Below are 25116 nucleotides of genomic sequence, written 5' to 3'. Positions count from 1 at the left end.
GAGAACGATCGCAATTCACATAAATTGAGGTAGAAACCCATCTCTGATCAGCAATCTTGGACATCGCCTAGACATTTTCTTGTCTATGTTCTTCTTCACCTGCCCTCATGGCGTCCAGAGGTGACTCCGCGGGGTCGGGTCGTCCGCGATCTCGCCGTTCCATCGCCCATGTGCCTCGTTCGAGATTGACGTCTGGGTTAGATAAAGAGAATGTCACAACAGATATAGGTGCGGCTCAAAGTCATGATGGCTTTGCGAAACGTGCGGGAAAAGATAAAAAATCCCGCAGTAAGAGCTTAGGACCTGGTGGTTTGGATGCGCTTCAGGATTCAAATGGCAATCGGCGCAAGGTACTTCCTGGCCGCTCAAAAGGCCGCTCAAAATTGTTTCTTTTGTAAGGCATGATATTGACTGAAGTATCTTTTAGTCTACCATGGCTTTTCCGCTCAAATCTATTCTCAAACCGACAATTCCTGTCTCTCCCGTTCGAAACATTCCGTCTTTCGAAGAAACGCGCAAACAAACTCCAGCGCGCGGCGCACAACAGGACGGTGTCCATGGCGGTAGTAAAGATCAAGGGGAAGAAGATCTATTGGTAGACGTTGATAATCCCGCGCAACCGTCAGCGTCGGGCCCAGAAGATCCAGCCAATCCCTTCGATAGCTTCAATGCGTCCTCTGCGATCGCCGCCGCGAGGGAACAGGAGGAGAAGGAGAGGAGAGAGCGTGAGCGTCAGATTATACTGGAAAAAAGAGAAGCGCGCCGGAAATCGATGGGTTGGTCAATGTCTTTCCCAGGAAACCTACCGTTGGCTAACACTTGTCTGCGCAAAGCGAACCGCCGCGTTTCTTTCGCTCCGGAGGCGACACTACACACGTGGAACGTCGTCGAAATCCCCGATGATTCGACTTCCTCATCTGCTTCTAACTCCACCCGTCGTGCTTCGTCCCTCGCTGAGAACCAAGCGCCGACACAAGCATCAAATCAGAGAGAACCCCCGTCCACACCTGACACTGTAGCGGAATCAGACATTGCGTTTTCTCCGGTGGAGTATCCGGACCTGCAAGAGCTCAGGAACCGTTCAACCACAGCGTACGATGAACCTGCAATCTCGCAAGATCTGTCGTCCAGTCCATTCAGCGGAGGCTCTGCAGACGGCTTGGAGGATACTGGCCTTCAAGACGTTGTAAGGGAAGATGACGATGACGACGATGATGACAGTTCCTCAGGCTCTGGATTTGATGGGGAGAGTACCGCGATGAGTATGGACAACATGTCTGTTCATTCAGCTGCGAGTGTCCGTTCAGATCGGTCGGGCTCCAGTACCAGTTCCAGCGCCCGCCTGAACGAGGCCCTACGCCAAGCAGCTAGAGAAGCTGGAACGAGAGGCATTGACTACGATGAGGATGGGGAGATGTCAATGGAAATCGCTGACCAAGAAATCACTGGCGCTTTCCAGCCTTGGATCAAAAAGGGCCAAAGGCAAAGTTTTGAATGGGAGGATATCAGCGCTTTGCATGACCAAGAGAATATCAATCCATCGCACAGCTCAATCCAGTCATCGACTGGTCCCGATGGTTCCGCCGATATCGCGGACGAAGACCTCAGCATGGAGGTAACGAATGCAATTGGGCGTATCATCCAGCCAAGTCGTCGCCAGAGCACCGTCCGGCGCAAGTCAACGAGCGAAGAGACAAACTATGATGAGCAAACAATGGAATTCACAAATGTGATTGGCGGCATTAAACAATCTGCATCTCCCACCAGATCCGCAGGCGGCGAAAGTAATGCTAGCGACGAGGAGATGACAATGGAATTCACCTCCGTTGTAGGAGGTGTGCTCAACAAACCATTTCAGTCTCAACATGCTGAGGAAGCAAATACCACTGGGTGGAACGATGAGGATGATGGTGGCAGCATGGAAGACGATGCAGACATGGAGATGACAGGGGCAGTTGGTGGCATTCTTTCAGCAACCGGGACTCGAGATGGGCAGGACGAAGACCAAACGGCTGGAATGGAGCTCACAACCGCCATGGGACGAATTTTGCCAACAACTGTCGACGAAAACCAGGAAAGGGGAGACGCGAATTCAGAGTCGGAGAGTGAACAAGCGGGAAGTTCTCCCTTCCAGGAGAATGTTCGCCAGTCCCCTTCAAAATCTCCAGTTTCTTTCCACTTGGCTGCTGTCGCCTCCGAAAGTGGAAGCCCCAGCTTAGCCAGTGTCAGACCTCGATCAACCAGGCAAAGCCTGAGCCGTCGAATGTCGAACACGCCTTCGGCACACTCACCACACCAATCACCAGTGAAGAACACATTGACTTCGCCAAAGGACTCAACACCCCAAGCCAGTCAATCCATGACGCCCAGCAAGACTCCTTTGAGCACGACAAATAACCGAAGTGCATCGCCGAGGAAGCTTTTTCAGTCTGAGACCCGCCGTTCTGCCAGCAAGGATAAATCCCCTGGCCGCAAAAGTCTCTTTGGATCTACTGCGGTGACCGGTGAAGCCGTTCCCCTTTTTGTATTACGCCCTCACGAGAAACGGCGTTCATCCGGTCTGGGGATCGACAAAGAAGGCCTAGGCTCGCCTCGTGTGGCTGCTATGCTTGATGAAAGACGGTCAATCGGAGAGGAGGCTCCACGCTTCGTTCCTCAGGAGCAGTCCAAATCGGGTGTGCGCTTTGAGGACCCTGTGAAACTCCAAGAAGAAGTCGACATGGAGCGTGAAGAAGAGGAGAAGCGGGAGGACGGTCATATTCCCCCGCTGCAGTTGGATCCTACGGCGAATTTAAAGGATATGATTTCGAGCCTCACACCAAAGAAGAACAAGCTTCGCGGCCGCAAGAGCTTACACGTGGGTGCTGCCCGAGGATTATTGGGCAAGCGACCCGTAGAGCTAGATCAGGATGACGAAGAGGGCGCCGATAATACTCCTAAGCGCTTGAAGGGTCGCAACGCTAGCCCAGTGAAGAGCATTAAACTTCCAGCACCGCCGACAAAGGACGAAACGGTCGGACATTTGAAGCGCTCACCCACTCGTAAATCTGTTATTGCACCACCCACTGAAGGTAGCACGACTCCAAGTCAGGAGCCGAAGACCAGCTCCTTGTCGCTTACCCCGGCAAAAGACGTATCAGAGTCTTTCAACTCCAGTACAGAGTCAACATCAGTTGAAGAGGGAAATGTCGCTCCGCGTGATAGCGAGCCCGAGTTTGAACCTATTCAGCTACAAGATTTCTTGAATATGACTAACATCCATTTTATGGAGCTGACTACAACCAAACGAAGGCATACTACAGCCCCTGGGAGTGCGAGTAAGAGAGCGGCTAGGCTCTCTGCCGAGTCCAAGGCTGCCACAGCCAGTTTTGAAGATTGTGTCGCTGCCGGTTTCTGTACTGTGCCCATGCTTGAGTTGTATCAGCACGTAAGCTGTCTGCTTTCCCTTCGACCTAAATGTATACTGACTCCTCTTAGTCCTGCCGCGAGTTGAAATCCTACATCTCTGAAGGCCGACAGGTGATTCGATCCATTGAAGCCGAGACATACGCTGAGAACCCGCCACTTTTCCGAGAATATGCCACTGCTCCGCCAGACATCCGGCTGTTGATGGACAACCAGTTCCGGAATGTGAAGACCCATGCTAGATTACTGAGCAAAGCCACATGGTACGAATGGCGTATGAAGCTTCTTGAAGGTCTGAAAGAAGGCCTCTACCGGCATGTCGATGAGATGAAGACGGATGGAGATCTCTTAACGAAATATGAGACCTTGCTCGATGGCGTAGTACCTTCTCTCGTCGAGAAACAATCTGCGCTGCAAGAGGAGGCTGCGAACTTACAGCAACTTACGGACGAGATGGAGAGTTGTGACCAGGATGAACTGCGAAATGCGCGGGAGAAGCTCTCCAGCTTAGAGGATGAGATCGAGTTGAAGAAGAAGCAGCTGCAGGAGCTTCAAGGCCAGGTGCAAGAGAAGACTAACAGTCTTGAGTCGGGAGCGGAACTCAAAGCTGAGTTCTTGGCGCAGATCCAGGAAGCTGAAAGGGTAAAAGAGGAGTGCCATGGCTGGAGCGCTAAGGAAATCAGTGAATTGAAGGGTAAGGCTACTCGCTCATTCAACATTATGTATGCCCGACGATTGCTCACAAACTTGATAGAATCCGTTCGGAAGATTGAGCTTCAGACAGGCTGGTCTATCGTATCAGCTACCTCTGGCTCACCCGCAGGACCTGTGTTGACCATGTCCTATCGGGAGCAGCTTCAACTCGTCTTCCACCCGGCGACCTTTGCTACTGAAAACGCAGCTCAACCGCCGCCCAGCATTGACGAGAAGACAAGCCTGCCTCTTGAGTTGAGATACCACCCGAGAGACGGCGGCAAGTCCACAATTCAAGCGCCACAGCTATCTCCTATCGCCTTGTTAGTCCTTAAGTCTCTTCAAAAGCACCTCAAATCCCTAGAGCCCAAGACAGCCACGATAGCTCCGAAGCATCTCCTGCGCTTCATCTCAAGCGCCTGGGACTCCGTGCTGAGCCTAGAGGAAGAAGCCCGCATGCTTGAATTCTGCGGTGTAACTAAACTACGGCTATCCGAGGATGAAGACAAGCTGTCGCTTCGAGCCAGGTGCACTCTTCTCGGAACCGATACAGCTGAGGACAGAAAAACGCCCGCGTCCAAATCCACAAAGAAGCACACGAGCAATGAGAAACGGCGGATCGATGTCGATTTCGCGGTGAGAACCCGCGTTGTCCAGGGCAAGGAGCCCGGGGACGTCGGCTCATTGGATTTCCAGACCGATGTGATCGCCAGCAAGGTGTATGGTTTCGGCTCTAGCAATGACCTCGGCATGTCTGAGACGGAGATGCGAACTATCCTCTGTGAGGAAATGGGGGAGAAGACTGGAGTACAACTTGGGAATGGTGTTTGGAGTAAAGCCGTTCGGATGCTCACCGGGACTGTTTTCTAAAGTGCCATGGCTGGACAAGGACGGGGTATGGGTGTTTACGGCGTTTAATTAGCTGGTGTGGAATTTGAGGACCAACGTGATTGTACATAAAGCGTTCCGAGTTCTTTCGTTTCAGGGTCGGCGTTTGTTGATTCAGTGACCATTCTGAAGATATCTTATATGTACATGGAAAGTTTGATATGATGTTCAAAGGCCAGATCCCAAGATTAATTAAAAAGAAGTATCTATTGCTCATCGCGTCACTCATCAAGATTATGTTCAGCATAATATGTCGTCAGATGTGGTGTTGCTTGTATACAACTTTAATGCATTAAGAAGACGCGCAACCTAGCCTCATATTAAGAGAAGGGGTTTACGAACCCTCCCCCAGGCCAGAAGGCCTGACTCGGTCCCTGATCGCTAGCGAACTGGCCCGGGGTTTCAGAAGAGAATCCCATGTTAAAGGAAGCCGAAGGCACATTGCCCGATGTCGCTGTTGTTGTGGGTGCTGTGAAGGACGGCGCCGTTCCTTGAAAGAAGCCTTGCATATAGGGATCGTCACTGAGCTGATTCGAACTGGGGAGTCCCCAGTCCGTTACCGGAAGGGTTTGCCAGAAATCGCTCTGAGGGATGTGGTTGGCTGCCGGCATTGGCAAGAAGGCGTCAAAGGGATAGGTGGGATTATTGAATCCTTGGGGAGAAACGGATAATTCAGATGATGCTGTGCCGTTTTGACAGGTATTTTCAAGTGGAGGAGAAGGACTTAAGTGTTGGAGGTCATCCGACGCCGGAGGGCTGCTATCGGGGACCACGTAGCCGGAAGAGTTGATTCGGGGAAGACCAGGGAGATGAGGAATATCGATGATTGAGGGCGAGTGGACGGGAGAAGATGAAGGGGAAGATTTTGGCGCTTCTGCCGTTTGGTTTCGCTGGCTTCGTTGTTCTTCAGATGCGAGATTGTGGCCTTCTGCTCTGGTCATTGATGCACGACAAATCGCTCTTTGGCTGAGCTTGGTTGCCTTTTGATCTCGTTCTACGACAGATCTGGCTAGTCGTTCAAAGTTTGCGCTCATTTGCGTCATGAACCGGGCGTAGTTGGAAGGTCCGTCGCCGGGGATCAGCGTGGCGAAGAACGTCGAGGCCATGTTAAGCGATTGAATGTCCTCCCTGACGTTAGGGTACCGCGAGTCTCGCAGAATATTTACGAATATTGTCATAACGGCCAGAAACACGTAATATAGAAGGGACCTGTGCGAATAGTGAGCATCGAAATGGAGGTAAACATGTGCCTGATGCTATCGTTGCCTTACCATATCCATGCTATATCACCCCACGGGAGATTATTAACGAGCCTCAATGTATCCCGAGCAGCTTCTGAACAAAAAGCAATGGATGAGGACGATTCTCGAAGGATCAAATTGGCATCGTCGGATGCAGAACCTCCATTCGCGAGACGTTGTCGGTAGATAAAGGCCATGACTAGAGGCATCCGATGGATCAAGATCAAAGCGTTGAAGTAGACGAACTGCATGCCAGCGGACGCGAATCCTCGCAGAAAATCTTCGCCTGCCGCTCCCTGTTTCAACTGATCATCAAATGTGTTCGCCGCCCTCCATTCTCCGAGTTCAGCGTGAAGTTCCTTCACGATCTTGATGACTTCAGCTACGGTCTTATTCTGCAAGGCTTTTCCAGAATAGAGCTTCGTGTATATTTGACTCTTGATAATGGTGAGTCGACAAAGTTGCTGGAAAAATGGCTTGTTGTCGCTTAGCAAGAGATCGTTTTCGGGATCAACAGCAGGGATCTCGACGTCAAAATCATCGGGATGTTGAGTTGGCGCATTTCCAGTTCGTACACATGTACTGCATTACCATCGTATATCAGATTTGAGCAGTCGTGACAAAAAGGAAGCTGATCACTTTGATCTTACCTTTGGTCTAGAATAAAGGCAATCCAGAAGACCCTTTTCCTCTGCTCCTGCTCCGCCGGGGCAAGGTGAGGCCGCGGAGTGTCACGATGGAGACCCAGTCGGTGGCACGTCCTGATGGCTGCAGTTATTAAAGGCATTGCTGACTGAGTGCCTGAATTACCGCGAAGGAAAAGCGCCATGCCAAGGAGGGCTTGTACACTCAGCATATCAGTCCGGCGCAGCGTCAGTTCAGCGAAAACCGACATGGCGTTCTTATAATAGAGCCATGCTCTTTCTTTGTCCTTTTCCGACTTGAGACTTTTTGTGTATCTGTATTCATAGGCCAAGGCGAGAATGACATTGATGCTGGCCCACCGAGCAGCGTCATCGCACGTCTGCTGTGTATACTGCCATTCCACCATTTCCATAAATGAGGCTTCATTGTAAAGTGGGAACAGGCGATTAATCGTTCGAAAATAATCGCCTAACAACGAAAATACCTCCGCTCGGGGCGGAAGAGGTTTGAAGACCTTCGAGGCAAAGACATCGTGGAACACGTCGGGCCGCCAATAGTCCCATGGACTATCGTGCTTTGTGTCTGAGACTAGCAGACGAAGGAAGTTCACTTCACCCGTCTTGTGCTTGATCCACTCAATCCCTTCTCTGGATAAAATGGACAATGAGGAAGAACGTCCTGAAACGGGTCAGAATCATAGGAAGTGCGAAAGGCTCAGTTTCTTGATGAACGGCATACCGTAGTATAAGGAGTCAGCCTTGTTATCCAATCGAATTATGGAAACATGCTGGCTATCCCCAGTACCGGAAAGTTTGCTAGATGACTCAAGTCTCGACTGCTGATTGGCTGACTTGGACGTGCGAACCTTGTGCTCACTCAAGTTATGCGGCAGCGAACTTGAGAGATCATCGTCACTTTCGACTTCCATTCCGTTGTCTCCGAGCGACACATCATCATCGCTGCTGGTTTCCGGAGATGTAAGATTCTCCTCGTCCACGAGGCCGGCGGCTTTGAGCAGCGACTCCACCCTATCCAAGCGCTCTTTCAGAGCCTTTACATACAAGCGTCTAGATCGGTCAGCCGTGTACCACTTATCATAGAAAGAGGAAGACTGAAAGCCAATGCTTTGGTCTGCTGCACGCTTACCTTTTCCTACGCTCTTGCTTCTCCTTCCTGGAAGCGAGTTCGCAAGGAATGCGACGACGCGTACATTGCTTACAAGACATGTTGGAGGCATCAGGCTCACACTTTATCTGGCTCGTGTAGCAAGCTCCGCAGACCTGAGCAGACAAACTTTGATCAATGCCGTTTCTTTACCGAGCGAGAAATCCAGACGATTCTTACCAGAGGGTTACGTATTCGATTCACATTATGATGATCCTTAGATCTTGGTGCTTGATGGATACTTGCACGACCGTCCAGCGGCTCCAGGGAAAGACCGCTCTCAGCTGCGATTGATAAATTCTGCATGGTTTTGTTAAACCAGGCAGTGTGTTTCTGCTGTCATGAGCGGGATATATGGACCCGGACCTGCCGGAAGCCTGATCAGGAAGCTGCGAGGTCTCAATAGGGGGAGTTTTAAGCAGAAAGGTCCTTCTTAAAAACTGAAAAAGTTCAGCTGTTAGGTGAAAGTTTAGTCATATATAAAAGGAAATGCACCGAACCAACTGGTCAGCTGTTTAGTTTGAAGCGGTTGGGCCGTTGGGATGTGATAACTTGGTGCTCCCCAGTTCTTTGACGCAGCCCACCATGGAGCAGCCCCGGGATATCTTTGAATAGTCTACTATTCAAGATGTAGCAATTTTTAACCGAAAGACAAACATCAGACAGAATTTAATGTCTCGACGTGGAAGATCTGTGAGGTCAAAATCTGAAGACAAGGTTGGTAATGGCCCGTCCTTGGCCGTCGGAAGATCGGGAATTCGGGATCACGGGCTCCCGATCATGTGTGGGGACTGGGACTGCCAAGATCCACCGACACCTGCCAACCTTCTACAATTTACGTTACATCTATCTGATACTCCATGGTCACTAGTCCTGATGGATGTATGTCAGAATTAGCAAGCGTGATCGGCGACTTGAAGGATGAGATGGTCTAAAAGCTTGTCTCTGATGTGTTCATGTCCAAAAGAAATACATCTTGCCACAGAACTTCCATTGATGGGCAGCAATGAGAGAACATGCGCAACTCGGCTCGGCCCACGGACGACGTCGTGCTTTCGATTCTTCAAGAAAAGCCTTTCTGCAAGCTAACGAGGAGCACTGGGACGTTTGGGGATTAACCGTCCGAGATTCCATCATAGAAGACTCTGGCTCTATTCGGTCCAAGAGGGGGCGGATGACCGAGCGATTCCCTGACAATTTGGATGTACGTTTGCGAAAACCACGTAGGACGGATCCTCAATGTGGAGTCACAGTTTATGTTCACAGATGGAGAATAGAGTCTACTTTCTCTAGAACATGCTGAATGGGTTTCAAGCCCCTGTGGCTCCGAGCAAATAGAACTCCAACCAACCACTGGCTATCAGAGTGGATAGACCTGCTCTTACTACCACCTCTTGTGCCCAGTAAAGGGCGGATAATGTGCTGGCTGCTTCCATAGGCTATCAGCCCACGATTTGGTGACAGGAGCGGTTGCATTCGACAGCACAAGCAAGTCATTTGTGATTACTTTCTTTCTTCTTCCTCATGGCGAGCATAAGCAGGGTCCTGACATCACTCCTGAGTTCTCACCCCACCATTTCACCTCTTCACGCTGTTTGCGTAATGGTCGCGATATCCTGGGCTTGACAACCAAACATGGCCAAAGCATGTCCAGTCGCCACCTTACATCTTATATCCACAGGCACAATCCTCGCCTTGAGGGCATCGATAACGTACCTGGCGACTAGGTTTCCTTCGGATCCCCTGTCGACTAGTACTGCCTTACATTTCACTACCCGTAGCTCATTATCGGTCGTCATGGCTTGTACGTTTGCAGTGGTATAAAAGACCATCAGACTGAGCAGGCACCCTGATGTATACTCATGGCAGCCAGTCGGGGCATCACCTTCCAACAAGGCCGACGTGGGCAGACGCAGGTGAAATTCTTGCTCGTCACGTCAATTGTGGCTGTGACGGCCGGCTCGAGTGCCTCAGGGGCTGATCCTTCTCCTGGCGATTGACAATAGTGGTGAAATTGTCAATCCTTTTGTTCGTGAGCGCGGGAGCGAGCGTTTTGCGAGGAGAATCGCGCACAACGTCGACATCAGATCTTCCGGCAACTGGCATGTCTGAGAGCTTGGGCTGTAGTCATCAAGAAATGAGAGCCTAACGTCACGGATAATGGAACTGTCTCAGTCAGCGAAGATCAACCCATGACAGGAATGAGACTTGCTCGTCAAGTTGCTGGTCCCAGCCACCAGAAGTGGAGGGCAGGCGAAGCGAGCAGCGAGCACCCCTATTCGACTAAATTCTTTTCAAGCACACATTGAGATGCATGGCTCTGTCTTTGTAAGTGGGGGCGACTACACAGCTTTGGAAAGGGCTCGGCTTTTTCACGCATGACGCGGACAGATCCGGGTCGACCAGTTCGCAACTTTTGGACAGGAGGGCATATGAGTGGCCTTGAGCATTGAATTGCTTCTTCTTTGCTTCGCCAAGTTGTATCTGGGCCCGGCCGACCTCCTTCCATGGTCCATGAGCTTGATCACTCCTATATCGGTCGCGGTTGGCTTGCCATGAAAGGCAACTGGATCATTGGCCACGGTGAAGAAGGGGGAATACAAACATACTTTTCTTGTCATTGAGAACAGCGCAGGGCCGGTAGGAATGACCTTAACCAGACCTGCGGTTGTTACAAAGAATGGACTTCTTCGCATCGAGGATGCACTCAATCTAGGACGCCTCTCGGTTGTTGTTGTTGGGCCAAATATTTAGCCGAAGTGCGAAGGCAGTGCTGCACCGACGAAAAGCAACCAGATTGATGAACACGGACTTGGCAACGAAAACTCAACTGCCTTCTGCTTGAAGCGGTAATCTGGAATAGGCTGCAGGGACGTTGCCCATTTCTCCATCAACGAGAGCCAGACAACCCGCTATACTCGCCTCGTTTGGTTTGCCAGCGGCCGCGGTCCATCGGCTAAGGTAAATACTTTTTTCTCCGTCAATCATCCACTGCAGTTCGGCGTCGATGTCAGCCGTCTTCACACTGGGGAATGGGGAGCTTTTCAGACACTCAACCGGCGCCAGCCTGGTGTCTACGGCTTTGCGGACACGGTTTGAGTCGCACCGAAACTTCCCAGTCCCGTAGTCCCATATCGCTTCAGAGCTGGGCTCTTCTCATCCATCGAGACACACATTTTGACAACCTGCACGTCCATGAATGAGAATAAGAAGTCCGTATAACGACGAAGGTGAGATTTGGCTATTTGGCAGGGAAGGTGACTTGGAGAGAGAGGTTCTCCAGGGGCATATAACAACTTAAGAGCTCATCAATGCGGTGTCGCAGTCCAGTGAATGAGCAGATAAAGATACCTGATCAGGATCAGTGAATGGGTTTGAAAAAAGTCTATATGGAAGCCCCAGTTGCACACGCAAGACGCTAGCTTTCTGCAAGTGGAGTTCAACACAGCTGCGCTGAATATCTTCATAAGGCCAGTATGGCGTTGTCACTAAGTATTGTGTTATCTATAATCTAGTAAACCCCTTGAGTTTCTGTGAAATCTCTACATACATATGCGTCCAGGAGGAACGTAGGGCTGGTGGTCCGGGGAAGACAGAAAGACTTCAATATAATCTACAACCCTACAGTCGATCCAGAATTTGGTTTATATTCCGCAGGCCAGGATGCAAAGGCATTCTCTAAGCAGTTTACCTGCTATACTATCGAAGACGGATTTACCAGTTTCTATTCGCAATCTCTTCTCTTTCTCGTCTCCTGTATAGAGCCTACGCCCAGTCAGAATTATCCAGCGCTACACCAGATATGATTCATGCGCTGAACCGTCTTCACCGTTAATCTGGCGTAAACAGCCTCTGATTCAGTCTCTACAATACCTTAGAATCCTAATCTAAGAGCCAAAAGTGAAGGATCGTTTGACTTGGGCCGCCTGCGCGAAGGACGGCGCAAAGACCCCTCGTAGAGGTGTCATGGGCTGGAGTTGCGGTCAGCAGAGAGACTGAAGAGGAAATATCGACTGCCTGGCGCGGCGAAATAATCATGAATTCATGATAGATCCGACCATGACAACAAATCTGGACAGGAGGGTGTCTCTGTGAAACAAAGGATGGTTAGAGGTAACGATGAGAAACCTCCATGCTGAGGGATACTGTTCTAGACCGATCGAGAGCGCGAAGGAGTCTGATGAGTCAGTTCGGGAGTTATCGAGATGTATAATGGAGGCGTCAATGTCATTTACTGACAGCGAATCATGGAAACGAGAGATGCCTTCTGAAGCGACCACTTACCAGCATCATCCAAGTCACTCGCAATATTGGACGCCTATCTCGGGCGCGAAGATTCAGGATCAGACACGATAGCAAAAGAAAGGGCCATATGGCCAGACATCGTACCCGAAGGAAATTCCAGATGTTCAGATGACCAGGCGCTTGGATTGATTATGCTTGTTCCATGTACCCCTGTATCATGGAGGAAAAAGCAATATCCCAGCCAGCGCCGAATATAGTAACAATAGACAGTTCTGTACGGGTGTACGACCGATCGCCAGACGCCAATCTTCCGTTCTAGACTCGAATCGGTGGACACCGTATTATCCCCTTGTCAGTTGTACTTGTTGGGTCGAAAACGAGGCACGATGATAGCATCATGGCCCCATGGGCAACAGACCGCCCTTGCTGACCTGGGGTAAATGCATGTCGTGGTGTCACGATGCATCACATCCACCTAAGCACCGGCCCCATGGTTTCTTCATCTCAGTCTGATTTTTTCGTTTCCTCTCATCATCATTCATCTCTGCCTGAGCAACAAAAGAAATGAAGTAGTGGCAGTGACATCCCGCAAACGTGTGGTGGTGGTTGTTTCCACCATACCCTGTCACATGGGCATGGGCTCATTGACGTGGCTTGAATCCGTTCGCGGCAGGCTGAGTACCATGATCCCGACGCGCGGGAACGCAATTAAACAATCTACCGTATGCTCTCTGCTTGTGACGATGATTATGATTATGACCACAATGTCTGATTCAAGGGACTGAGCCTCGGGACGATACGTTGTCTATGTGGCGTTGACACTGCATTCATCAAATGTCATTATGGTTGGAATCCAAAATCCGAAGAATCTATACCGCTACTTTGTGTACAGCGCTGCAGTGGTGCCGCTGATTACGCCCATCACACGACTGCGGTGAGGGGATCTGATTCCGACAGGCAACGATGCCGGATGATGCTCTTGTGGCGGCTAACTGGCGATGACAGAAGTTGATACAGATCCATTGTACCCTGGAGAGGCTTGAAGAATGTTTATCTCGGTTGGATTGTCAATCGCACTGTGACCTATTCTCCCAGAGCAGAAGTACTGTGCATTGGTGCGTTTGATTCTTTTTATTTCCCCCACGAAGTACTCCGGAAGTAGATAGATATCCATGAACGGAAGATCTGGCGCCAGAAGCGTCAAAAGTGGCATCTGAAAGAAAGCCGTCTGATTACATTACGTTTGGCGGTATTTGAATGTATACACCCGCCAGTGACCAAGGGCATATATTTTCTTGAGTACATTGATAGGTGGAAAAAAAGTACACCGGATCATCAACATCAACGACAGAAGATATCCAGTACAAATAATTGGTCTCTGAAGTACTGTACTCGCGAGGAATCCCTTGAGACACATAGCGGCAGTATCTAGATATGTATCTGACTCAATGGTTAACCTATCATTTACCCTCCGACATCACGTCGAGTAATATGCCTCTGCCTCCATATGGAAAGTCCAGTCGACATACCCAATACTCACAAATAGCCATAAAGCATAAACCATAACAAATCCTGAAACACATCCTTCACCACGTGAAGCGACCGATTTGCCCAGGAACACGAATCACATTCATTCCGCTAACGACATCCAAGTCAGATGGCCTGGTAGCTTCTCAATGATTTGTTCACTAGCCTGCCACTATCGTCGTATGGAAAAAAATCCCACGGCTGATAGTCTCCGGGTGCCTGATTAGCTTCCCTATTATCAGGCTATTGAGCGTTTACTTTTTTCTTCATAGTCTGCATGTATTCTTTGCTGCTTCATCCCGCAGATTGCATGGCTTGCAAAGGCGTTTGGCGTTTAAGCGCATGATAGACAACACAAAGAACCTCTGACCGGGTCTTGAATCAAATGACTCGTATCTAGGGGCAGGGATTAATTGAGACACAGTGTTCTCTACGCCGTAGGGCTATGACTGCCGCGAGGCCTAATATGTAGCACAGAGCATGATACTAACCACATACATAGTGATGGAGGTATCGAGTGCGGTGGGTAAGTATGATTGTCAGTAAGAATCGGGCAGGAACAAGTACAGTACGTTTCAATACCGAAGGGAAAAGAGACACAAGTACGATTCATTTACTTCAGAGACTGTCGAGCAGAGCGGTATGTAGAGGCGTCGAACGATCGACACGGTCGAGGATTCTTTTTGATCCACTGGAGAAACGGTCAACATACCTGTGTTCCCAGGTACCTGGACAGCCAGGGGAGATAACCCTGGTCTACATGGAGAGTAGAGGGAGTAGTGGGTTGAGATACTTGATGCTGGTTGCGATGGGCCTCTCTTCCAGTACTAAAGTGCATTCTATGCATGCAGACGTCGTAAGCTTCTTCTCTGAGGTTTAGTCACTTAATTCAAGGGATCGGATGAGGGTGCGCAGTACTTTGTACAGCGATCCCCATCCCTGCGCCGAGAAGCAAATGAAGCTTAAGTCGTGCTCGATTAAGCCAAGGATTCCAATCCAGTCATTGGCGATCCTGATCTGTGCTTGGACTCTTGTTCATGGGATATCAGCCGTTGATGGTGACTGAGGGATGACAGGCATTCAAGGGATAGATCACGAGAAAATACACGTGAGCTCGCCTCAGACACAAACAGGGATATCAACCTAGATACCATTCATCTGCTTTATTCAATAGTTGACTCTGTCTTGACACTGTAGCTAGGTTGTCAAAGTACAACGTAAGACCAGTGAGAATGAAGGTTTCGGATTTCCTTCCAATTTCCAGGAAGAAAGATCCCTAGCCCTTTATGAGTGGAAACAGGCGAAGTGACCCTTGCGTAGAAAACCACTCCTTGGAGGCGGTTGAAGCTGCAAGATCCGCATGGACCTTTTCCGGGGTCCGCGGGTCGAATTCTCGAACATAACGGACGAATTCCCAACAGCACCGGATCTGCTTCCGTGTTGTGATCATGGAGTAGACTAGAGGACACGGTCTTTGCTTCATTCATGATTGTTCGCTGGTTTGCGCAGGACTTTGGACTCCGGGGATAGCGGCCTGGGAACTATGCGGAATGTGACTGCTCAGAAACAGAAACAAAGGAAGGTTGAAAAAGGACGGGACGGGACAGCTTCCATTTCAACTAAATTTCGGTTGTACGTTCTTTGATTCCTGATGGCTTGGATGTAGGGTAGGTGAATCATTTATTGAACACCTGACTTGCGAGCAGGATATTTGCTTCGAGACTTCTAGCGATCAAAGCATGCAGACAAAGACACCGTATCCCTTGATAAATAGATAGTCGATTCTAGGCCATTGGTTTTGACGATCCCGGATAATATTGATATCTGTGCGCAACCCAAGCTTTGCCTTTGCATAATCAAGAAATGAGAACGTAGGGATTTGAGACCTCTTCCCAAAGAAATCTCGATTCCTGATGTCCTTTGCATAGGGCTGGATGTACCCGCTCTCGGAATCAGCCATGGAATGTATGGACTCAGTGGAGTAGAGTAGACTAGGCGCATACGTACCACTTTCAAGGCCAGGGGGCGCGGGGGGGCGCTGGGGCGCTATCAGTGTCAGAACTCAGATCCCTTATTATTGATCCTGCCGTGTATTATGAGAGCAAAGCTGATACGGAACGCAATCCCATGATGGTCTTGAAGATACCTGTTGGCTCAGTCCTTTGTTCGGAACGTTTGGACAGCAGGCATGGCCAAGTCCAAGCCACTTACACACACCTACATAGTTAGCACTTCCAGATCGAACTGTTGCAGATCATCTCCCACGAACCAATGTTTTGACCGATGCCGTAGCATTCGGTAGCAAATCGAGTTTGCGATGGAAAGTGCTCGCGAAGGCTTGCTGGCGCCTCATCGCTCTGACGGTGGCTGCAAGGAGGTCTTGGGAACTTGATACTCAATATCTATGCATGAGTTGCAGGGTCCTCAGGCTTATGTGAGCTGATTGGGATAATTGTACTTCTCAATTGAGTCGCATGGGGCTAAAGGACAATTGACAAGGAACCGTAATGGAGGATGGTTCACGACATCCTATGCTGTACCAGACTACTAGTGATACCCTAACTGCCTAGGATCCCTAGGGCCTGTGACATTTTTCTGAGAGTGTGCCTATGAGTACTCTCAGTCTCAGCTCTAAAACAATAGCCAGTGCTCGGTACTTCGAACATGTACAACTTTTACTTGCTAGAGGGCCATTGACTGTCACAATGCTGCCATTGCCAAATGATGCTCCAAAGCACCCTGTCTTAACAAACTAATACAAGGAATTTAGGAGACCATCCCGTAACTTCAGCGACAATACCACATGCCTCTCCACCCCTTTTCGGGTTCCTTAGGACCGACTCAAATTGGCCATGAATCCAGACGATAGAAACACGGAGCGCCTTCAAAGCTTTTAGCTCTGCCTTCCGTGGCCAACGGACAATTGCAAAGTCAAAAGGAGGAAAAAGCATGGTAAATGCCGCGGGTTAACCTCGCATCATGTGACAAGGAGATGTTCTTGTGACCTCTGTTTCGCCACTGACATGACAGAGGCTGAACTTTTGCCCCCACATCAAACAGTACTTAGCAAGTCTCACTGCGGTACTCCGTAATCGATGCTGAAAGATAGTACTCAGCTTCGTTATTTTAACCTGTTATGGTTGGATTGAGGTTTTTCTCCTGCCGAGTGAATCTTCTTTCCTGCGGCGCCCCCATGTGCCTCACTCTTCGTTTCACTGTGGATGCTTCACGCCAAGACTCGAGGTTGGTTGGTACGGGCTGCCGTCGCTGTGCAGAGTCGAAGTGCATAGCTCAGTTATGAGAGTCCTTCACATTCCGAATGATAGCTACGCCTTTCCTCCGGATCGTATCATCCTTCATACCACGGTACTTATTTCCATCGTCTTGATGGCGGGTGCTAAGGTAGGAACTGGCGCCGAATCACGGAGTACCTAGCCTGGCTGCCGAAGAGTCAAGACGTTGGTGTTACCGAAAGTCTACCAGGAAATCCTTATGAAGTACAGAGTAGGTCATTCATCTTGTCTACTCCGTAGTATTTCCCTAGCTGTGTCTTGCCTGTTGGAAAGTTGCTCTTTGGAAAGTTTTCTTGTTTGATATTCGACGAGTAATTGAGATCTTCGAGATCATGAGGTATGAGGCACTTTATCGACTCATTATTACTCCGCACAGTCAGTCCATTTCGGGGGCAGATCTGACTCTTTGATGGGGAAAAAGCGGAGGATCCATATGGGGTAACAATCCGATAAAACTCGCAGTTCCCCATACCTAATACTCGATTACCTACATTTAATATTCGGACCCAAACGATAATCTAGTAGTTCCAAAGCTTCCACAACATACTCTACCTGCTGATATCATAGTCGTCTTCCTAGCCCCTGTCTAACTTCTTACCGAGTGGTCCCTGGAGGCTTGCAGCACGCCTGACATAATGAGTGACTGCTACGTGGCTCCGCTCCATCGCCACAGTGGAACAGTCTGTATGCACGAAATATGGGCAGCTGGACAGAACTCGGTCATCATGGAGATGATTGAAGGCGTCTAGGAGCTCTGAATGCAAGTCGTCTTCATCCATGTGGAGGTTGTTCTCAACAGAGTCTTCACACTAGATTTGGCCGCGGCGATGTCATGCTTTGACTTTGGTATTGTTCTGCGTGAATCAGCCTGTCATTCTACTAAGAATATTGGGCGTTATGGCTCGCTTCTACGCCTGCGGATCAGTCATTAGGACTCGTCTCATGGACAAGCTCCGAATCATTACTCTTCCTTTGTAGAGGAACTATTGGAACATCCAAGAAGTCGCAGGCGACTCGGTCAGCTAATAGCAACTAGGTTCTACTGTTGGAATGCAAACTGGTACGCAATCAGTTCACAACAGTGTGAAACTAAGCTCTATTTCGGCCCGAGCCTACCACTCTCTGTTCAGAAATGGACATCTTCCTCTCATCTTCATTACCCGCCTGCTCAGGAGACGAGAGTATTGGGCTGGTTGGCGGCTAGCATGGCGTTGCAAAATATCATGTGGCTGACAGTATCTCCATACGAGAGGAGAGATCGGAGAGAGGCGAAAATGTACCAAGTTGTACAACTCAGCCATCAGGTGCTCTTGGGACCTAGGCTGAGTTGTAGGACATCACATGATCGTCAAAACGTGCGCCTGTACTCCGTACTACTAGTGCTACATACTTACTTCTTAGATGATGGTAATAGTTCTTTTAGGCGATTGTCATGATCCCTGTAACCAGGACTACCTCTCTGGGGAAGGGGAAATTGCCGCTGGTATTATCAGTTGTTTTGTGCCTCGCCGATTTGAGGATTCGAGACACGGGGGCGGACTGCCTAGGCATGCTAGCCAATATCGATCAAGAGCGGCCAGGAGCTCCTTTGGATGGCATACTGCCCTCTCAACTGTCGCTCCTAATGGAGCTCCGATAGCATGATCTACTTCCAATCTAGATAGTTATTAGTGGCCACCGGTGAACACGCTACCTTGTGACTCCCGCCGACTCCAAATAGAGCTGCCGTGGAATTTGTTCGAATCTTTTGACATGAATATGATAGATGTCTAGGTGTGGGCGTCAATCCCAGTGGCTTCAAAATGTGAGTGTCTTGTGAATAATGGCTTACACTAAGTGATCAGCAGCATCAACATCTGTGGAGAGAATAGAGATCATTGCTACAAAAGACCAATCCAGTAAGTAAACCTCTGACCGGCAGTTCAAAGGATCAATGGCTCAAAGGAGGCAAAGGAACCTACTGTGAGCATCGGCTATATGCCTCCTAGAACGTAGGATATGGAGAGGCTATTGACCCTAGACCTCAAACATCTACATATTCGATTGCTTTCGAGCCTAAGACGCCTCAAATAATCTAGAAAACCAGGTAGGAGGATCAGCCAGATCGGAACACTTCCAGACTTCCCCGGTATGCAGCTACGGTTGGAATTGAACAGTAGATAAAACCTACATACCACCGGCTAATAGCAGTAAGGAGGACGATCAAACACCAATCCATTTCAGCCGGGATCATTAACCTGAGCCGTCAAACAGGTCATCTCGACGGAAAATATCCACCAAACATCCGGGGAAAATATGGAGAAAGAAAAGGGAGTGAGTGGCCTAGAGCCTAGATGCCACCAAACTTGCCAAGGATTAATGGACAACCAGAATGAAACAAACATCGCAGCTTTCCTTCGAAAAATGTGATCCTTGAGGTAGAAGGCGAAAGACGCAAATTCCGTGGCGAAAGTAGTTTACTTGAACATCATTCACAAGGGACAGTCAGGAGGACTGATAAACGGCCCCTGAGCTAGGGATGTGGCGTGTCAACATTCAACCATGCTGGGATCAGCGAGCTCCTTCGACAATAGCGAAGCCGCCTCTCTTCAATATTCAGGTTGACAGTTACATAGGCAGCACCGGGCTAGAATGAGGCTTGTTTTCCGTTTAGAATATGTGGAGAGATAGATAGATTGCAATAATTGGCAGTACCTATCGGTTGGGTTGGTTGAACCAGCGCCTATCGATATGGACCCATTCCAGAGTCAAGTGACTGCTCCTGGAAGATATCCTGTCCTTACTCAGCAGCAGAGCAGGTCACAGGACAAGAAGATCTTTCGTCCGACGGTCTATGAGGCGAGGTCACCTTACCCTGCCACCATCTTATTTTCCTCCTCGTACCTTGATGCTTGGAGTATCACCCTTGATATTTTTAGAATTTTCTGTATCATGATTCAAGAGTTATATATCAGATTTACAAATTATCATGGTACCTATGTTTGATCATTGAATTCAGAATATGCTCCCAGAAACAGAAAAAGAAAACAATAAGGACCATGAAGGATCTGGTCATGTGTCAATTTGACTCCATCTGAATGCAGGGAAGCTGTGTTCACCGGGATCAATCCCGTTAAGTATTCTGTATACCTAAGGTACTACCTTTGTGTATTGTGGCTTTACCTACTCCGTACTTTACTCCATCACAAGAAGAAAAAGCTCTTTGGCTTTAGTACGTAAGAATCCTTGGCCATAAAGTTGCGTACTTTCTTCTTGGGGGTGGAACTCCGGAAACAGACCGGTAAAATTACTTCTGGTAATGACATGGTATGGAATACCAGGTGACCCACGGGAATACTCCGGAAGTGATACACAGCAATAGGGCGAAAATGAAATAAATAAATCGATTATTTAATAATAATCGGCCCAAAAAATAAAAAAATAAAAAAAAAAATAAAAAGGTAACTTAGGCTAGGATCTTTCCATTATTATTGTATTGTACTTACCGCCCCATCCCATCACCCGTCACCGTAGTTCAACCTGTCCCTCGGTACCCTCGCGAACCTTTCTATGTGTGGCCATCCTCGATTTTCTTTTTCCCTCTCTTCCTCCCCTTGTACCGTTACCATCTCGTACATACTGCACACACTCTTCCGACCCTCCCCCATAAACGAACTATTGTCCGCTTTCTCTCCTTCCGCTCCTCCCTCCTCCACCTTTTACTCCCCCATATTCCGGTGCAATTCTTTTTTCACCTCTTTCCTCCCTCCATTTCCAGGCTACCTCAGTCTTGTCGCTTTCACACCCTGCTCGGTAGGACCGTATCTCTCGTCGACATCGCCGTTTCTATACTCAAGCGACTAATCGACCACTTGAACCCTTCTCCGCACAAAGTTCACCCGGCGAGTTTTAGAACACACTAGGGCACCTAAGAGGCAAAGGAATTACATTCGTTTGGCCGCTTTTTATCACCGCGACTACAATACGTGCCTCTGGATTGCGCCTTACGAACTATCTCCCGCTCCAAAGGAAGTCGATTGAGGAATCGTGAGGAGCTGTGTCTTTACATACGCCTTTGACGACAGCTAGGGTGCCATAAACAGTCCAATCCATTCTCTGCAGCACACTCTGCAGAACCTGTCACGAGGTCAGGCTCTTTGCGACATACTGCGATCAGGGAAAATACTTCTTTCGAGTTTCACGCGCCGTGCGACCACGATCGGGGGAGACGGCGACCCCGAAAAGACCAACAGGGAGCTATCTTCTCAAGGGAAAAAAAAAAGTGTCACAATTCCGAAATTGTGGCGTCGCTATCATGCCTTCGCGTTTATCAACTCCCGTCCTAACTGTGGACGCGGCAAAAATACACAACGTCGACACGGCTAATGCGCAGAGTCTTCATGGCATGTGGATGGGTACGTTCTAGAACCCGGATGCGAGCATAAGGCGATTGGTGACTGACATGTGTGATCTTATTATAGTATTTTCAAAATGTGCCGATTATATGGAAGAAGGTCGTCGGTTGGAGAATCTGAGCTGGAGACTCTGGACACGTGAAACCTTTTGTGTGGAGCCGGACAAGTCCAGTGATACTTCCGTATTGCCACTCCTTCGCTCAGAAGCTGGTGACCTTCCGGAACTTTCTGCCAGCGTTGAATCTGCTGCTTCAGAACAAGCCGAGAGAATTGAGAGTCATATCAAGCGTGCTAGATGCGATCTGAAGCCTGCCGTTGTCCGCGAAGACTCGTTTTCGTATCTAGGCCGTGGAAAAGAAAAGCACATCACGTCACTCGGGCTAGAGCGGATGGTGCTTAACATCAAAGAGAAGAAAAATCTTGAGCCTCTCGACCCGCCGATGACTACAGTCGCCCCTCCGGTGGTTGACCTCACACCGCGACCGTCGACACCCTCCCCGACACCGCCTTCAGAATCCACTGCCAAACGCACTCCGTCTTTCCCGTCTTTCAACCAACAAGCTCTTCGTTCTACGGAATCATGTTCAACGACCGCGCCGGAGGGTAATGATAGCGACGCCGCGAACGTCAATGCTTCTGACACCAGCGTTTCCTCCTCCGGTATGCTTCCTTCTCGGTCTTGCTTAATGAAGTCTCCTAGTGTCGTGCGTGGCTTTTCTCCTTCGCTCGTTTCCTCATCGTACCGGTCGCAACCAAGATTAGCGGCCGATCCTGGGCCAGCACAGCAGCCAACGCAATTGAAACCCACACCTTTCAAGAAGAAGGGTGGCATGTTCACACTTGGTGGTTCTTCAGGGGATGATGATGAAAGCTCGTTCGAGGACCGGATAGCGATACAAAAGCCACACCGCAGCTCGCTTTCTAACGAGCTTAGCAAGTCGGCAGCCACTAATCCGAGCCCATCGAAGAAAGTGACTTCGTTTCAAGAACAAGTTGGAATCATCAAACCCATCAGCGAGAGGTCCTACGACAATGATGAGGATGCAATTGAGACTGAGGATGAAGTTTCAGAGAGCGCTATTGAGGACGATGAGGATTCGGATTGGGAAGACTCAGTGACGGAGAGTGGAAGGTCGAGCGTCGAGGAAAGGGAGCTTTTCCAGCGGGTTGACTCCAGGCCGAACCTGGTCTCGCGTCGTTCCCTCCTCACAATGATGATGCACCAGCCTACCAAGATGCAGGGGCCAACATCACGCTCCAGCCCCGCCCTCCAGCGCTCACGGTTAACATCACCTAATGGACCCTCCATCCCCGCTTCACCACCTGAAGATGATGAGGAGAGCTTGACTATGCGTGGTCCCGATGTTCCCCGGTCGAAGCCGATCATTGTGAAGCCGTCTCCACAGTCGGTCGCACACTCTCCTCGAACTACACGGAGGAACATGCTTGCCACAGAATTGACCGAGTCCTTGAGACGTCATCTACTCTGGGAGCGCCAGCAGAAGAGTGCAACCGCAAACGCTTTCCTGAAGCGACGACACACAACCCATGATATGGCGAACCTACAGGAGTATCCCGAGCCCAATGGGGCACCAAACGCACAAACATCCCAACGGAATGCTGCCGTCGCGAATGGAGCCTCCGCAAAAGCACCCGCTGACAAGGATGTCGCCTCGTTTAATCATTATACCGACTTCGGGCCGTGGGAATACCATGTAAAGGGATGGTAGAAGCACTCACAACTGCCACCTTCACCTTCTGCCTTCGATTTCTTTCTCCTCTTTCCTCGACTCCACCTTTCCTGTCCAGTCATTGACACGTATCTGGCTATTTGATGGGTTATGGGTTTTTGACGAGTGATACCCCCTCATCGCCGCACCCTTTCTACGCATTTTGTTTTCTATCATACATGTACAGACCGCGGTCTGAGCATGTCTGTGACGCACGATCACGACTGCATTGCATATTGGCGCACTTAAAGGGATATGGTTGTTATTTTGCGACCTAGGCCTTTTGTTTTTCTTTCCGGGGTCGTCTTTTTTTCATTACAATCTTGCAATCGATACGGGGCATCGTGTGGCTGTCTGATCATGTTTTATTAAATGAGCCATACGGAGGATACAAGCTTCTTAACCATTAATCCTGTACAGATGATTTCGTCTGAGATCAGGCGGTTGTTTTCTTTACGACATTTCCCCCTTTTTATGAATGGATTTTCGCATCAAAAAGAAAAGCCATGGATGTTATTATCACAAATAGCGACGGCCTCGTCTCGAGGCTTCCACAAACATATTCTGACTCATTGTCATCTGTTGATTTGCGAGCTTTCTGATACCAAATACCATATTCTGACCATTAATGTATGTCGAGAAATTTTTGTCTACTGGATTGTGCTTCTGGCCTGATTGTCCAGGACCACGACATGTACTCCTACATTGAAAGCATATTTGAGACAATTTCACCGCAATAGAGCCTTATCGCTGCAGTGCATCATGAGCATTGTACAATTGTATAAACGAAGCTTGCAGCCAAGATTGGTGGCGCACAGATGTTACGTGTCAGCAATAACTAACAAGTCATCTCTTTCGCAGGGAAGCATTTGATTATTTAACAATTATCAGCACTAATGCATAGGAATATATTAACCTTTTAAACCATGGTCGGTTAATGTCTTCATATGCACAACCGATTGCCGGAGGGGCGGATTCCATATGCATGGCCCTACCGGGGTCGCGATCTAGAATCGTCGCATTGATCCCTTCACATGAAAATCGACTCGTAGCGACTGCCTGGCCAAGGCACAACCTAGAGCCCAGAATCTTGATTCTGCACCTTCTTTTTCCATTATTTATTATATTTGATGTTTTGAGCTTTCCTTATCTCTTTTGACTGCCGATATACCGGATCTGGAACCTGTAGACAGTACAGGTAGTATGGGGTTTGCGCGGAGTTACCTTACTTTTCTAAATTTAACACGGATGTACCCACCGTCTCCATCTCCAGCGCACTCAACAAGTAAGTCATGACGATATCGTCAAGGTGATGAAGACAACTATCATCATCGTTTCTAGCTCCGACCGAAGCTTTGATTCCACGGAGCTATCTAGTAGCTTACTGAGGGTTTGATAATACTTTACCCACGATACGGAGTACGATACTTTACAATGGACCCTGTTCGGATCCCCGACCTACTTCGCCGCCAGTGGGCGTGGGTGATGCCAAAGGAACATCACCTTGACGCCCACGCCGACACCGACACCAACGCCTTGATTCGATATCATGATGAGACGATAAAACGTCCATGCGCCGCCACCCGCGCGCGTCAGATCGCGATTCTAGAATCTGCTGGAGCCTGGCTGGTGGTCAGCATCATAAATTGCCCTGGTATTTATTCTTTTTGTGTTTGGTCTGTCTCGGGTTGAACTGGAAGTTTTCCGGGGATAAGCTTTGCAGATGACTGTACTTGCGTACACTTGGTTGAATTTGTCAACTGGACCAGAGGTGTGATAAGGTGTTTAGCTTATTTGTTCGTTCTATGTTCAGGGATCGGTATTCTTGTTTTTCAGAGTGAGACGTACGGTGAGTAGAGGTAGGTCGAATCTATCGTTCTACGCTGGACTG

At 49.2% G+C, this 25116-nt stretch overlaps 3 protein-coding genes across 3 annotated transcripts; 2 read left to right on the top strand and 1 right to left on the bottom strand.

Moving 5' to 3' along the window:
- Nucleotides 1–107: 107 nt before the first annotated feature.
- On the top strand, nt 108–4968 carry ALT_4458 (kinetochore-microtubule binding complex subunit SPC105; the record flags this gene model as incomplete). Its single annotated transcript, XM_089599750.1, has 3 exons — nt 108–350; nt 428–3427; nt 3478–4968. The coding sequence occupies 3 exons, from the start codon at nt 108–110 to the stop codon at nt 4966–4968; spliced, it is 4734 nt and encodes a 1577-aa protein (XP_089456088.1).
- Nucleotides 4969–5306: 338 nt separating this feature from the next.
- ALT_4457 (transcription factor domain-containing protein) lies at nt 5307–8342 on the bottom strand (the record flags this gene model as incomplete). Its single annotated transcript, XM_089599749.1, has 6 exons — nt 5307–6195; nt 6258–6809; nt 6878–7550; nt 7611–7939; nt 8019–8125; nt 8217–8342. 6 exons carry the CDS (start codon nt 8340–8342, stop codon nt 5307–5309), a joined length of 2676 nt encoding a protein of 891 aa, XP_089456087.1.
- Nucleotides 8343–21395: 13053 nt separating this feature from the next.
- Nucleotides 21396–23225, top strand: ALT_4456 (uncharacterized protein; the record flags this gene model as incomplete). The annotated part of the gene is made up of 2 exons (XM_033559865.2): nt 21396–21495; nt 21562–23225. 2 exons carry the CDS (start codon nt 21396–21398, stop codon nt 23223–23225), a joined length of 1764 nt encoding a protein of 587 aa, XP_033415756.1.
- Between the last annotated feature and the right edge of the window lie 1891 nt (nt 23226–25116).

Source organism: Aspergillus lentulus, assembly GCF_001445615.1.
Source record: "Aspergillus lentulus DNA, contig: Alt08, strain: IFM 54703, whole genome shotgun sequence".
Lineage (NCBI taxonomy): Eukaryota > Fungi > Ascomycota > Eurotiomycetes > Eurotiales > Aspergillaceae > Aspergillus > Aspergillus lentulus.
The sequence above is the reverse complement of the archived record's forward strand: the minus strand, read 5'-3'. Positions and strand labels throughout refer to the sequence as shown.